The following is a 15,143-nucleotide window of genomic DNA, read 5'->3' as shown; positions in this document are numbered from 1 at the left end:
CTTTAATTTAAAAACTGTAACAAGAAACAAAGAAGGTGATTATATAATGATAGAGGGGTCATTCATCAAGAGCATATAACAACTGTAAATATATATGCACCCAACTTCAGAGCACCTGAATCTATAGAGCAAATATTAACAGAACTGAAGCAAGAAATAGACAAGAATACAACAATATTAGATTCTTTAGTACCCCACTCTCAACAAGTGATAGATCATTCAGACAGAAAATCAATGAGGACACGTTGGACTTGAACTACACTTAGTACCAAATGGACCTAACAGTCATATTTGGAATATTAAGAATATTCTGTCCAATAGCAGCAGGATACACATTCTTCTCAAGTGCACATGGAACAATCTCCAGAATAGATCACATGTTAGGCCACAAAATAAGTCTTAACAAATATAAGAAGATAGAAATCATATGAAATATCTTTTCTGACTACAGTGATTTGAAACTACAATTCAATAACAGGAAGAAAACTGGAAAATCCACAAATATGTTGCAGTTAAGCAACAAAATCCTGAACAACCAATGAGTCAAAGAAGAAATCAAAAGGGAAATTAAAATATATGTCCTGAGACAAGCAAAAATGGAAACACAACATGCTAAAACTTAGGGATGCAGTGAAAGCAAATCTAAGAGGAAAGTTTATAGTGAAAAATGCCTCCGTTAAGAAAAAAAGATCTCAAATAACCGAACTTTATACTTCGTAGAACTAGGAAAAGAACAAACTATTCCCAAAGTCAGCAGAAGGAAGGAGATAACAAAGATCAGGGCAAAAATAAATGGAATAAAGAACAGAAAAACAATAGAAAAGATCAATGAAGCTAAGAGTTGGGTTTTTTTTTTTTAAAAGACTAGTTGGCAAATATTTGGCTAGATTTAGCAAGAAAAAAGAGAAGTCAAGTAAATAAAATTATAAATGAAAGAAGAGACAGCTGATAAACAGAAATACAAATGATCGTAAGAGACTGCTATGAACAATTATATGCCAACAAATTGGACACCCTAAATAGAAACATACAACCTACCAAGACTAAATTATGAAGAAATAGGAAAACTGAACAGACCAGTAACAAGTAAGGAGATTGAATCACTAATCAAAAACTTCCTAATAAAGAAAAGCCCAGGACCAGATGGCTTCATGGGTGAATTTTATCAAACATTTAAGAAGAATGAATGCCAATCCTTCTGAAACTCTAACAAAAAATTTGAATAGGAGGAAACACTCTTCAAACTTATTTTACAAGGCCATCATTACCCTGATACCAAAGCCAGATAAGGACACTCCAAGAAAAGAAGGCCAATATCCCAGATGAAAGTAGATACAAAAATTCTCAACAAAATGCTAGCAAACCAAATTCAACAGCACATTAACAGCACATGATCAAGTGGGATTTATTTCAGGAATGCAAGAATGGTTCAGCATCTGCAAATCAATCAATGTAATGTGCCACATTAACAAAATAAAGGATAAAAATCATATGATCAAAACCTATAATGGAAAAGAATCTGTAAAACATTATATATATACATATATATGTGTGTGTGTGTGTATATATATATATATATATATAAACTGACTCACTTTGCTATATGCCTGAAACCAACACAACATTGTGAATCAACTGTAGTTCAATTAAAAAATCATAAGATCATCTCAATAGATGCAGAAAGAGCAATTGACAAAATTTCAACATCTTTATAATAAAAACTCTCAAGAAAGTGGGCATAGAAGAAGCACACCTCAATATAATGAAGCCATATATGAGAAGCCCACAGCTAACATCATACTCAACAATGAAAGGTTGAAAGCTTTTTCTCTAAGATCAAGAACAAGACAAGGGTGCCCACTCTCACCATTCCTATTCAACATAGTACTGGAGGGACTTCCCTGGTGGCGCCATGGTTAAGAATCCACCTGCCAGTGGGTTCGATCCCTGGCCCGGGAAGGTCCCATGTGCTGCTGAGCAATTAAGCCCATGCGCCACAACTACTGAACCTGCACTCTAGAGCCCGTGAGCCACAGCTACTCAGCCTGCGTGCCACAACTACTGAAGCCCACACGCCCTAGAGCCCATGCACTGCAACTACTGAGCCCATGTGCTGCAACTACTAAAGTCCACGTGCCTAGAGCCCATGGTCCGCAACAAGAGAAGCCACCACAATGAGAAGCCCGTGCACCACAATGAAGAGTAGCCCCCGCTCGCCACAACTGGAGAAAGCCCGCACACAGCAACAAACACCCAACGCAGCCAGAAAAACCAACAACAACAACAAAAAACAAAAAAAGCCCCATAGTACTGGAAGCCCTAGCCAGAACAATAGAGCAGTTAGGCAAGAAGAAGAAAGAAAAGGCATCCAAATGGGAAAGAAAGAAAGAAACTGTCACTACTTGCAGATGACATGATCTTATACATAGAAAATTTTGAAGACTCCACCAAAAAACTGTTAGAATAAAAAAATTCAATAAAGTTTCAGGATACAAAATCAACAGATATAAATCAATTACAAAATTCAGAATACCCTATGAACTATCTGAAAAAAAAAATAAAGCAAACAATCCTATTTACAATAGCATCAAAAACAATAAAATACTTAGGAATAACTTTCACTAAGTAAATAAAGGATCTGTATACTGAAAACTGTAAGATATTGATGAAATTAAAGAAGACAAAAATAAATGGAAAGATATCCCATGCTCAAGAATTGGAAGAGTTAATATTGTTAAAATATCCACCCTACCCAAAGCCATCTATAGATTCAATGCAATCCCTATAAAAATTCCAGTGGTGTTTTCCACAGAAATAGAAAAACCAATCCTAAAATTTGTATGGAACCACAATGGACTCTGAATAGCCAAAGCAATCTTGAGAAGGAAAAAAGCCTGGAAGCATCACACTTCCTGATTTTGAACTATATTATAAATCTGTAGTAATTCAAAACAGTGAATGTTGTACTGGCATAAAAACAGACACGTAGACCAATGGGACAGAATCAAAAGCCCAGTAATAAACCCACACATATACAGTCAAGTAATATTTTAACAAGGGAACCAGTAATATTCACTGGGGAAAGGATAGTCTCTTCAATAAATGTTGGGAAAACTGGATATGCAGAAGAACGAAACTGTACTCCTGTTTTATGCCACGCACAAATATTAACTCCAAATGGATTAAGGACTTAAATGTTAGACCTGAAACCGTAAATCTCCTATAAGGAAACATAAGGGAAAAGCTGCTTGATGTTGGTGTTGGCAGTGATCTTTTGGATATGACGTCTAGAGCACAAGCAACAAAAGCAAAAATCAGCAAGTGGGACTATACCAAACAGAAAAGTTTCTGTACAGCAAAATATACAAGCAACAAAATGAAAATTCAACCTGCAGAATAGGAGAAAATGTTTGCAAACCTTATATATGATAAAGGGTTAATATCCAAAATATGTAAGGAACTCTTAAAACTCAGTAGCAAAAAATCAATTATTCTGAGTTTTTAAATGAGAAAAAGATGTGACTTTTTTCCAAAGAAGTCATACATACATGAAAAGGTGTTTGATAATCACTAATCATCAGGGAACTGCAAATCAAAACCACAATGACATGCAACCTCACACCTGTTAGATATTACTTCACACCTATTTGCTTATCATTAAATAAATGCTTGCAAGGATATGGAGAAAAGAGAACTCTTATGCACTTTTGGTGGAAATGTACATTTGTACATTCCAAAATGCCAGTTCTGATGCCATTCTCTGGCTACCCATGTGGGGTGCTTTCAGACTAGGTTGAAGAGTTCTCCCCCAATTTTTTTTTTTTAATTTATTTTTTTGATTGCGTTGGATCTTCTTTGCTGCCCGCAGGCTTTCTCTAGTTGCAGCGAGCGAGGGCTACTCTTCGTTGCGGTGCACGGGCTTCTCAGCGGGGGCTACTCTTCATTGCGGTGCACGGGCTTCTCATTGCGGTGGCTTCTCTTGTTGCAGAACACGGGCTCTAGGCGCACGGGCTTCAGTAGTTGCAGCACGCTGGCTCAGTAGTTGTGGCTCTCGGGCTCTAGAGTGCAGGCTCAGTAGTTGTGGCACACAGGCTTAGTTGCTCCGCAGAATGTAGGATCTTCCTGGACCAGGGATCGAACCCGTGTCCCCTGCATTGCCATGCGGATTCATAACCACTGCGCCAGCAGGGAGGACCCAAGTTCTCCCCAGATTTGATGCCTCTGAAGTCTAGAATGATGTCTTTTATTGTCAACCGGGATAATTTACACTGAAATTAGCTGTAAACTAATTGAACATTAATGTTTATGATTGGTAATCATTTTTAAGAGTTAGTCAGTAAATTCACTTGAGAAGAATGCCTTAGTGTAGCCCCTAAAAATAAAACAATGGAAAGAGTTGTAGGCCAGTAACCTTCCCAGTGGGATATGGGTCAGTAAACCATAGAAAGGTTGCTTTTTTTTTTTTTTTGAAAGCCTGATTTTTTTAAAGCTTTTTTTTTTGTGAACTATTTTATATATGAAGTTTTCTGTTGTACATAAGCCTTCTATGTGACGGTTTCCCCAGCTGGTGGAGACCTGTTTTAATTATATTTAATATGTATCATGGGAACATATATTCCCATGGATGAACATTAATAGTCAATAATAATTAGCTAATATAGCTAATAATGCACATGAATATTTAATAATTAACTAATATAGCTAGTGAGATGCATTTAAATTAATATTTAATTGTACTTCAGTTTTATTTAGGGTTAAATGTGAATACTTGTTAAAAGAATGAAACCATTCTACTCAGCAACCAGTCTTATTAGCCATGTGATGTGGAACAGTTCACCAAATGAGAGCTGTCTCACAACCTGTAGGGGTCAAAAGGAGGCAGGATAGAAACTCTCATTTTCATGTCTCCTAAGACCAGGGACTTGAAGAATGGTGAACACACCTTTCTTCCTGGCCGGGGTTTACTTCTAAATGTGACTGACTTTTCTTTAATAACTAATTATAAAAATAGAACAGCAATAATAATAAGAATACTAATTATAGATAACAGTGATCAACCACTTACAGTGTGTACTATGCTGGGTTAATCTGCACAAAACCCTATGAAGTTCAGCATGAAATGTTATCCTCACTTTACAGATGAGGAAAGTGAGAGTCAAGGTTTAAAATTTTACACTTAGGTCCCTAACTACTATGTCTTGCTGCTTCCCATTATGTTGTTTGAACCTTGCATTAACCTTGTGAGGAAGACAACAAAAACTTGTATTTCATTTTTATAGTTGAGGGAAAATGTCCCTTGGAGAGAGTAAGCAATTTGTCTGGAGTTTCACAACCCATTTGCATGCAGCTGGGATTGGAATCTGCTTCTTCTAACTTTAGCCAGCAGCAAAGGAACAGCATGGAGAGATGTTTGGGAAGGAGCCACTTGTGGTTAAAGGCTATACCTTCTCCAGTGTGGAGAGCCTGAGGAAGCTGTGTCACGCAGTGCAGGATGTGATACATTGTGTGGATAGGACAGTGGCAAAGCAAAAATCCAGTAGCAAGCACCCACCTGTGACTTGGCTGGTACTCTAAGGTAGAAAGGCCTGGGTTTGAATCCAGACTTTGCCACCTTCTTGCTGTGTGGGACCTTCAGCATTTCACTTCCTTACACTAAACCTTAGTTGGCTCTGTCAAATACAAATAACATTTGTCTAACAAGGTTATTAGAATTAAATGAGATCATATATGTAAAATATATATCAGAATGCCTAGCGTATAGAAGGTTCCTGGTAAAAGTTAGTTTCCTTCCCAATTGATTGAGTTTTTCTTTCTTTCCATAGCATTTATCTAGCCGGCAGAGCGTACAGCAAAGCACATCTCAGGTAAGCAACTTAACCAGGCCTCCCTATCTTTTCCCTCAATTCTTTCTTTTATGTGATTATAAAATAGGGATGCACCAAGAAATTACTGACTTCTTTTTTTTCTTTTTGATAATCTTTTATTTTTATTTATTTATTTTTTTTTTACCACTGACTTCTTGATTGTGACCTAAGGAGCCCTGACCTCCAAGCGGACTTGGCTACTCTCCACTCCTCTGTGCAAATTTACACAAGCACAGTTGAAACAGAGTAGACCGAGAGACTAAAATGAATCAGTCTGAGAAAATAAAAATGGTATTTAGAATGGTAACTATTACTATCTAACAGTATAAACCAAGTGCATCGGGGTCATGACAGCATCTCCAAGAAGTGACTTTGAAAATGGTTCTCTGGAGAATTTAGATGTTTGTGACCTGGTGGAGATTTTGAGTTCACTTATAAGTTGGAATTACTGTTCCCATATCTCCTTCACTCTGTTTACTTTTCCCAGCTGCATATTTGCCTACCTCAAATCAAGCATATTGACGCAACATCTGCTACTAGCAAAGAAAACACTTTCAATCTCCCTTTCTCTTAAATGATCCCCTTCAGCAGTATGAGGAGTTAGTCATTTAGTTTTAATTTTACTTATGATCAATATAATGAATAACTACAATATTAGCAATCACTGTTTTTTGCCTTCCTCATTAGGTAGATACAATGCGCCCACGACATGGGGAAACCTGTCGGATACCAGTGCCACATCACTTCTTCCTCAGTCTGAAGAGTTTCACCTACAATACCATTGGGGAAGATACCGATGTCTTCTTTTCCTTATATGATATGAGAGAAGGCAAGCAGATCAGGTAAAAGTTATTAGAAGCTCTGGTGAGGTTGAGACTCTGTATTAGAATGGTGTGTCCTAGATCGTAGGCATCTCTGGACTTCAGAGAAGATAGATGCACGGAGGAGGCAAAACAAGATAAAGTAACCTCCTCTTATTTAGCTGAGAGTTTTGCTTCAAATCCCAGTGTACCCTGAAGTCACATGTGGCCTCTTTTGTCCCTGTGCCTATTTCCACATGGAAGCTCAAAACTCAGTCTTGGCCATCACCACCTCAGGGAAAGCAAAGGATGCATCTATTCAATGCCAGAGGAAACACATAGGAGAAACATAGAACAAAGCAGATTCAGCAAAGCGACCCAGCTCTTGAATGCAGGAAGCCCTGGGCTCTGCTTTCCTGCATGTGGGATAGAGAGGGCTCACAAGGAAATAGGCTAATGTTGTCCTGTTTGAGGGCAGCCCCAGCCCTCATTGTCCGCCTAGCCCTGTAAAAGGAAGAGCATATTCTGGACAAAAGGGAAAGTTGGCCTGACTCTATCATTCCTCTTTAACTTGGATTGGAGGAGAAGCCACAGAAAGGGGCTGACATGCAGTAGACTGTGTGTCTTGAAAGAGCAATGAGACCCTTAAGCATGAGCAACTGCAGTAGTGTTTTTCCCCTTGAAAGGGAGGGAGAAATCAAGGAGACATTCTAGGCTTCTCTTCCTCTAGATGTCAGCAAGGCTCTAAAAGGGTGAGAAGACCTTTGTAGCCAACTTGGAATTTTAGGGAGCCCTGACTTTTCTCTGTGATTATCTTCTAGGTGGGGCAGAGAGAAAATAAATCTTGGGATACTTTTATGTTGCATGGGGACTTTCTGTGTTAAGACTGCTTTATGGGTTGTTGTTGTTGTTTTACTTAAGATTTGAAAATAACTTTTACTTTTCCAATTGCATGCTACATGTGGGAAGATTTTAAATGGAAGTTATAACAGAGTACAAAAAGAAAGCAGTTAATTTGTATGTTCCACAGTGCCTCTAGTCTTGACTATCCCACCCCGCTCCCCCCAAAATTAAAGCACTGTGCTTCACTTTGGCATAGGAGTAAAATGATATACTCACTGATGAGGGCATGTGGGTTTTCCTTGTCACCAGTGGCTCCCAGTATGTGCTTCTAGGAAAGCTGTGGTGGTGAAGGCAACTACAGCTGCTGCACATAGGCAAGACTATAGGCCAGGGCTGCATGAATGTAGATTCTGACTGCTCTTGTTTTTCTACTAGACCAGAGGTTTGTAAACTTTCTTATTTAACATTTGTGTGTGGAAGAGTCCTTTTTCTTCAAGCTAAATTTTATAAGAAAGTTCAATAAATGAAACAGATAAAATAGAGCTACTCTGCTGATGAAAGGGGAAGTAACAGGAATCTCACAGTGTCCCTGCCCCTACCTAGTAAGTACCCTGTGGAACCACTGAAAGTACATGGGTTACAATTTGAAAACCAGAGCACACTGTTTTGTCATCTTTGAGTGCCAGGGACTCTGTCTTCTCTCTCCATGATCCTAGCACCACACACAGTGCCTGTGCCCAGTACATTCTTTATCAGACTTACTGCACAGAGAAGATGCAAGCCCAGTACAGGCACCCCATTGCTCTGGTTTGTAATTCATGCAGGATCATCAGTCCATGCAGTTGTTTTATCTTTGGACTTACTGTTTATAATTTAGTCTCAAGAAACAATAAAACATTTTAAAAGAAGAAATGTAAAAAAAATTTTTATAGAGTTGCTGGACATGATTAGGTCATTTAAAATCCCTACATATTAGAGAACTATACAACCTTCACATTCACGTAATAAAACTGTAAGATTCTTAGTTGAAAATACACACTTTCTTTAGTTTTAAGAGTGAACTAACAAGTAGAATTTTAGACATAGGTTTAACCAATAAATGTTCTTTCTTCTTTCCATTAGGATTTGTGTAGTGTGTAAGCCCTTAAAAATTTTAGGTCATTGAACTGGTATTATCAGATAATTATGCTTTCATTATGATTAATTATCAAATTGGTCACATATTACTTTTTTGAAGCAGTTGTCAGAAGTCACAAAAGATTAGGGGGATGTATTACATCAGGTGCACAGAGAATAGATACAGAGCAATCGGTTTAATTATTTCTTCTCCTCAAGGTAACTCCTTGAGTGACTATTTTTCCAGTCAAATATTTCTAGTCTGGCCTCCAATCAAATGGCGCTAGTCTAGTGTTCAGTATTGCCAGGACACACTCAACCTCTGTGCCAAAGAACACATGTGAGCGGGGGAGCAAACTAAAGAGAAGACCAGCTATTCCTCTACTCTTAAGTCTTATTGCTGATTCCACAGGCACACCTAGAAGGGCTAAAGTGAATGACAAATTGCCAACCCACATCGTGCATTCTGATATATGTTGACTGATGAGTATTAGATGATCTGCTGGAGGGCAGAAACAGCAGCTGGCAGGGCCTTGGTAGCTCTATTTTTTTGTTTCATTTCATCATTCCAAACAGAATCATAAATATTTAGCCTTGAAATCTAAATCTCTAATTAAGACCTCTCCCCTGAGCTTCAGGTCCTCATTTCCTTTTTTCTACCAGACATATGCCCTTGGATGTCCTTCAGACATCCATCAACATTTCTAAACTGTGTTCATTTTCTATCCTCACACATATACTTCCTCCTTAAATCAAGTGAAAGGCATTTGCTCAGAGATCCATATCAGAAACTTAGGAGTCCTCTTAGGCTCCTCCCTCTCTATCTCCATCCCTTCTCAGTTAATCACTGTATCTTATTAACTTCTATCTCCTAATGCCAATCAAATCACTACCCTCACTTTATCCTCACTGTCACCCCAGATCCTTCACATTTCTCCCCAAATGTAGACTCCCTGAATCTGTCTTCCTACCCTGAGTTATCTTCCACACCACCACCATACTTCTCTTTTAAAAATACAAACTGTTCATGTCAGCTCCCGCTTAGGCTAAAAGCCCTTGTTACTTAGCATGGCATAAAAGGCCCAGCATGATATAATTCTGCCTGTTTCTCTAACTTTATTTCATGCATCCTAGTTTACTCCTGATGACTTATTTGGCTTTGTCTAAACATGCCTTGCTCTTTCGTGCCTCTCTGCCTTTGTTGGCTTGGTAAACTCCTGTTCATTCTTTACAACTCAACTTTATGAAACCTTCCTCATTCTATTTATGAGTAGAATCAGTCCTGGGGCTTCATTGTACACATTATGTCACCCTGTACCTAGCTTTATCCCATTACCAGATATTATACTGTAATTATACACATGCATGTAGATTTCCCCCACTGGAATGGGAGCTTCCTTGTGTGTTTTTTATACCATTTTCTCCCCAGTGCTAACCACAGGACTTTGGATATTGGAGCATTAAATAAATAGTTATTGAGTGAATGAATGAATAAATCCATCTATCAAATAAGTACCAATCAGTCCTGTGACTCAAGAAATTTTCATTTAGTTGAACAGTTTAGCAAGCATTTGCTGAGGGTTTCTTGTTTGTGGGCCCCTGCAATACCTGCTAGGGATTTAGAGTTAAAAAAAGAAATGTCCCTGCCCCTGAGGGGGACTGAACAGGGTATTACAGAATTCCTAAAAGATGTGAAACATGTTATTCCCAATTTTAAGTACCAAACAAGCTGAGTGGAAAAGTAAGATGGGCAGATGTCTTATTGACATGTGGCAAGACTTTAAGCACAATAAGAAGTCAGGGAGCTGAATGTAAAATAGTTGGCTGATGGGAAGCAGCAGCATAGCACAGGGAGATCGGCTCAGTGCTTTGCCATGACCTAAAAGGGTGGGATAGGGAGGATGGGAGGGAGGCTTAAGAGGGAGGGGATATGGGGACATGTGTATGCATATGGCTGATTCGCTTTGTTGTGCAACATAAACTAACATGGTATTGTGAAGCAATTATACTCCAATAAAGATGTATTAAAAAAAAAAAAAGAAGTCAAGGAGGGACTTCCCTGGCGGTCCAGTGGTTAAGACTTTGCCTTCCAATGCAGGGGGTGCAGGTTCGATTCCTGGTTGGGGAGCTAAGATCTCACATGCCTCGTGGCCAAAAAACCAAAACATAAAACAGAAGCAGCATTGTAACAAACTCAGTAAAGACTTTCAAAATGGTCCACATCCAAAAAAAAAAAAAATTCAGGGAAAAACAAACAAAAAATACAACCTATTAAGATAGAAACTTTTATAGAGCTTTTCAAGCTGAAAAAAATAAGAAGTCCTGGGGCTTCCCTGGTGGTGCAGTGGTTAAGAATCCTCCTGCCAATGCAAGGGACACGGGTTCAAGATCTGATCCGGGAAGATCCCACGTGCCATGGAGCAGCTAAGCCCGTGCGCCACAACTACTGAAGCCCACACACCTAGAGCCCGTGTTCCGCAACAAGAGAAGCCACTGCAATGAGAAGCCCACACACCGCAATGAGAGCCCCTCCTCGCCACAACTAGAGAAAGCCCGCACACAGCAATGAAGACCCAACAGCCAAAAATAAATAAATAAAATAAATTTATAAAAAAATAAATTTATAAAAAAACAAACACAAAATTAGAAGTCCTATCCAAATCCTGGTTGTTTTATATATTTTTTCTAATCAGTTACATTTTAGACTTTGCTTCATATTTAGGATTAAATTGTATGGTTTGGGAAAGAAATACAGTCAGCTTTGCAATGATGTACTGGGAGAGATGACTTATCCTGTCATGGTGAGCTGGATCAGTTGTCACCAGGGTTTTGAATTCAACATTTGAAGAACTATTTTTTTTGAAGAGGAAAAGAAGTCAGGGAAGAAAAGGGTCATTGAGAGACTGAGAAGACCTCAAGGGCTCTTGGAGAAAATGAAAGTAGTTGAAAAACAGTGGCCAGGATCCAGATAAGGTATTAACTCATTTGTTCAACAGATATTTATTAAGCATCTACCAAGTATTGCGTTAGGTGCTAGGGATACTGAGGTGAGCAAGAGAGAGATGTGCTTGTCTTCCTGGAGCTTACAATCTAGTAGAGAAACTAACTTTCTAGTAGAGAGACCATTAAACACATGATCACATGAATAAGCACATAGTTTAAAAATTGTCATAAGTGCTATAAAGGAAAATCATGCAGCGTGCTGTGAAACCTCATGTAGATTGGAGTGCAAGGAAGGGAGCTCTTATGGCATCCAAACTAAGGCTTAAAGTATGAGTAAGAAAAAAAGTGGATAACATGATCTAGGCAGAAGAAGGTCTAGATGCAGGGAAAAACTTTGTACATTCAGAAAACTGGGAGGTAGTCATTGTTGGGGGAATATAGTGAGTGAGGGAAGGAAAGGATATCACAAGAAGCAGTCACAAGAAGAGATAGTCAGGGACCAGATTATGCAGGGCCTTACAGCCATAGAAAGATTTTGGATTTTATTGTAAGTTCAAGAAGAGGAGATATTCAAGTATGAAAAGTAGCAAAAGCAAAAGCTTGAGTTAGAAATAATAAAGACATGAATGCATGTATGCAGGAAATTGGGAGAGGCTGTTAGAGCTAGGAAAAAGTTTATGTTGACAGTAAACGCCAAGTCTTGAATCTGTTTCTTACCCATCTTTGTTCATAGCTCCTTGAACAAAGAAAGAGCTCAGTAAATGGTCAGAAAACAAGTGCTAATACAAGATTGAATAGGTTGGAGATAGCCCTGAAAACCCTGTAGACTGATTGAGACTTGATGTATTAGATAAACTGTTCTCAATCCTTGAATGAGGGACTGCCATGTTGAACATGGTGATTTGGGATTATCCCAGTGGCAATATATAGGTTAAACTGGAAAATGGATGAGATGAGTTAGGAGCTGTTGCAGACATGGTTTGATAAGGCCTCAGGATAAGGGGACTAGTACTAAGATTAGAGAAGAAAGGGCATCTTACCATATAAGATGTGGTCCCAGACTCATCACCTCTATCATTTAATTTCCTATCATTTCCCGCCTTGATCACTCTACTTTACAATGACCTCCTTGCTATGCCCTAAAAACATAACACGTGTTCCTACCTTAGGGCCTTTCTTTGCACATGCTGTCTCCTGGATAGCCTCATGGTGCTTGCATCCTGACCTTCTTCATGTTTTTACTTAAATATCACCCTCTCAGGCTTTTCCTGGCCACCCTGTCTAGAACTGAAACCATCATTACCATCATCTCCCACATACACATGCATACTCTCAATCCCTTCCTTGCTTTATATTTCCCAAGCATTTATTGCCATCTAGCATACTAAATAGTTTACTTATTTACCTTTTTTATTATCTGTGTCTCATCACTGGGCTGTAAGCACCGTGAGAACAGAGGTATTTTTCTCTTTTTTCTTTATTTTTTTAATTGAAGTATAGTTCATTTACAATATTTTTTTAGTTTCAAGTGTACAGCAAAGTGATTCAGTTAAACACACGTATATATATATATATACACATATATTCTTTTTCAGATTCTTTTCCATTATAGGTTATTATAAGATGTTGAGTATAGTTCCCTGTGCTATATAGTAGGTCATTGTTATTTACCTATTTTATATGAGAACAGAAATTTTTTTATCTTATTCACTAGCAAATCCCTTGAACCTAAGAGAATATTAGCATTTGGTAGGTACTGAAGTTACTTATTGAATGAATGAGTAGTCAACTAAGTGTTGCAACAAACTTAGTTATTCCTCTTATCTCTTTTCTCTCTCTCTCTTTTTAAAACATGTAACTCAATGTTTTTCTACCTTGGAGGCAAGGAGAGTGGTACTATAATTATTGAATCCAGCCAAGTGAAAGAAATGTTGAGTTCATTTTGGGCTATGTTGAGTTTGAAGTGATAGCTATGCAAACCACATGCCATGTAGTGGGGGCATCTGGGATGCAGGTAAGGTGTCACAGATGAAGATAAGAATTTTCTTAGGGATAGTTCCTGTGTGCAGAAACAAAGCTATCCAGACCTATTTAAATAGCATGTGAGAAGAGCAGAGGGCAAAACACAGGGAATATTTCAGTCATTAAGAAAACATTTCATGCACCTAACATGCAGCGTGCTGTCAGGTAATATAAGAGTTCATTAAAAAAGCAATTTGTTGCATCTGACCCTTGCTACAACCTAAGAAGGGGCACAGTGCCTAGTGGGAAAAAAAAAAGAGTTCATTTAAGATTGGGGAAAAAATGCCAGTAAAGGAGAATACACAATTGAACAAAGCTGAAGGTATACACTTTTTTATTTCAAAATATATTACAGAGCTACAGTAATTAAAACAGTATGGTACTGGCATAAAGACAGACGTGTAGACCTATGGAACAGCACAGAGAGCCCAGAAATAAACCCACACATGTCCAGTCAACTGATCTTTGACAGAGGTGCCAAGAATACACAATGAGGAAAAGATAGTCTCTGAAATAAATGGTGTCGGGAAAGCTGGATATCCATAGGCAAAAGAATGAAATTTTACCCTTACACTATACACAAAAATCAACTCAAAATAGATTAAAGACTTAATGTAAGACCTGAAACCATAAAACTCCTAGAAGAAAACACAGGGAAAAAGTTTATTGACATTGGCCTTGACAATGATTTTTTGGCTACAACACGGAAAGCATAAACAACAGAAGCAAAAATAGACAAGTGGGATTACATCAAACTAAAAAACTTCATTCTGAACAGCAAAGGAAACAATCAACAAAATGAAGGCAGCCTATGAAATGGGAGAAAATTTTTGTAAACCAAAATAATATCCAAATCAGATAAGGAGTTAATATCCAAAATATATAGAGAACAAATAAAATTTAATAACATAAAAACAAACAATCCAATTTTATAACTGGCAGGAGAACTAAACAGACATTTTTCCAAAGAGGACATCAAAGTGGCCAAGAGGCACATGAAACAATGCTCGACATCATTAATCATCAGGGAGAAGCAAATAAAAACCAAAATGAGATATCACCTCCCACCTGTTAGAATGGCTCAAGGATGTGGTGAAAAGGGAACCCTTATATACTGTTGGTGGAAATGTAAATTAATCCGGCCACTATGGAAAACAATATAGAGCTTCCTCAAAAAAATAGAAAATAGATCTATCATATGATCCAGCAATCCCACTTCTGGGTATATATCCAAAGGAATTGAAATCAGGATCTCAAAGAGATAGCTGCACTCCCATGTTCATTGCAGCATTATTTACAACAGCCAAACAAGGAAGCAACCTCAGTGTCTATTGGTGAGTGAATGCATAAATAAAATGTAGCATATACATAAAATGGGATATTGTTTAGCCTTTAAAAAGAGGGAAACTCTGCCATTTGCAACAAGATGGGTGAACTTTGAGGGTATTGTGCTTCATGAAACAAGCCAGACATAGAAGGACAAATAGGACATAATACCGCTTATGTGAGAATCTAAAATAGTCAGACTCAAAGGAGGAGAGAGTAAAATGGTGGT

At 38.1% G+C, this 15,143-nt stretch overlaps 1 protein-coding gene across 5 annotated transcripts in view; it reads left to right on the top strand.

Moving 5' to 3' along the window:
* DOCK3 (dedicator of cytokinesis 3) overlaps positions 1 to 15,143 on the top strand; it is a 403,408-nt gene that overhangs the window by 213,365 nt on the left and 174,900 nt on the right. For all 5 annotated transcript variants that reach the window (XM_057555412.1, XM_057555413.1, XM_057555411.1 and 2 more), the window contains exons 8-9: positions 5,823 to 5,864; positions 6,552 to 6,706. In XM_057555412.1, coding sequence (XP_057411395.1) covers positions 5,823 to 5,864; positions 6,552 to 6,706 — 197 coding nt within the window. The remainder of the gene's footprint in view (positions 1 to 5,822; positions 5,865 to 6,551; positions 6,707 to 15,143) is intronic.

This window comes from Balaenoptera acutorostrata, chromosome 10, assembly GCF_949987535.1.
Source record: "Balaenoptera acutorostrata chromosome 10, mBalAcu1.1, whole genome shotgun sequence".
NCBI lineage: Eukaryota > Metazoa > Chordata > Mammalia > Artiodactyla > Balaenopteridae > Balaenoptera > Balaenoptera acutorostrata.
This window is presented reverse-complemented; position numbering and strand designations above follow the sequence as displayed.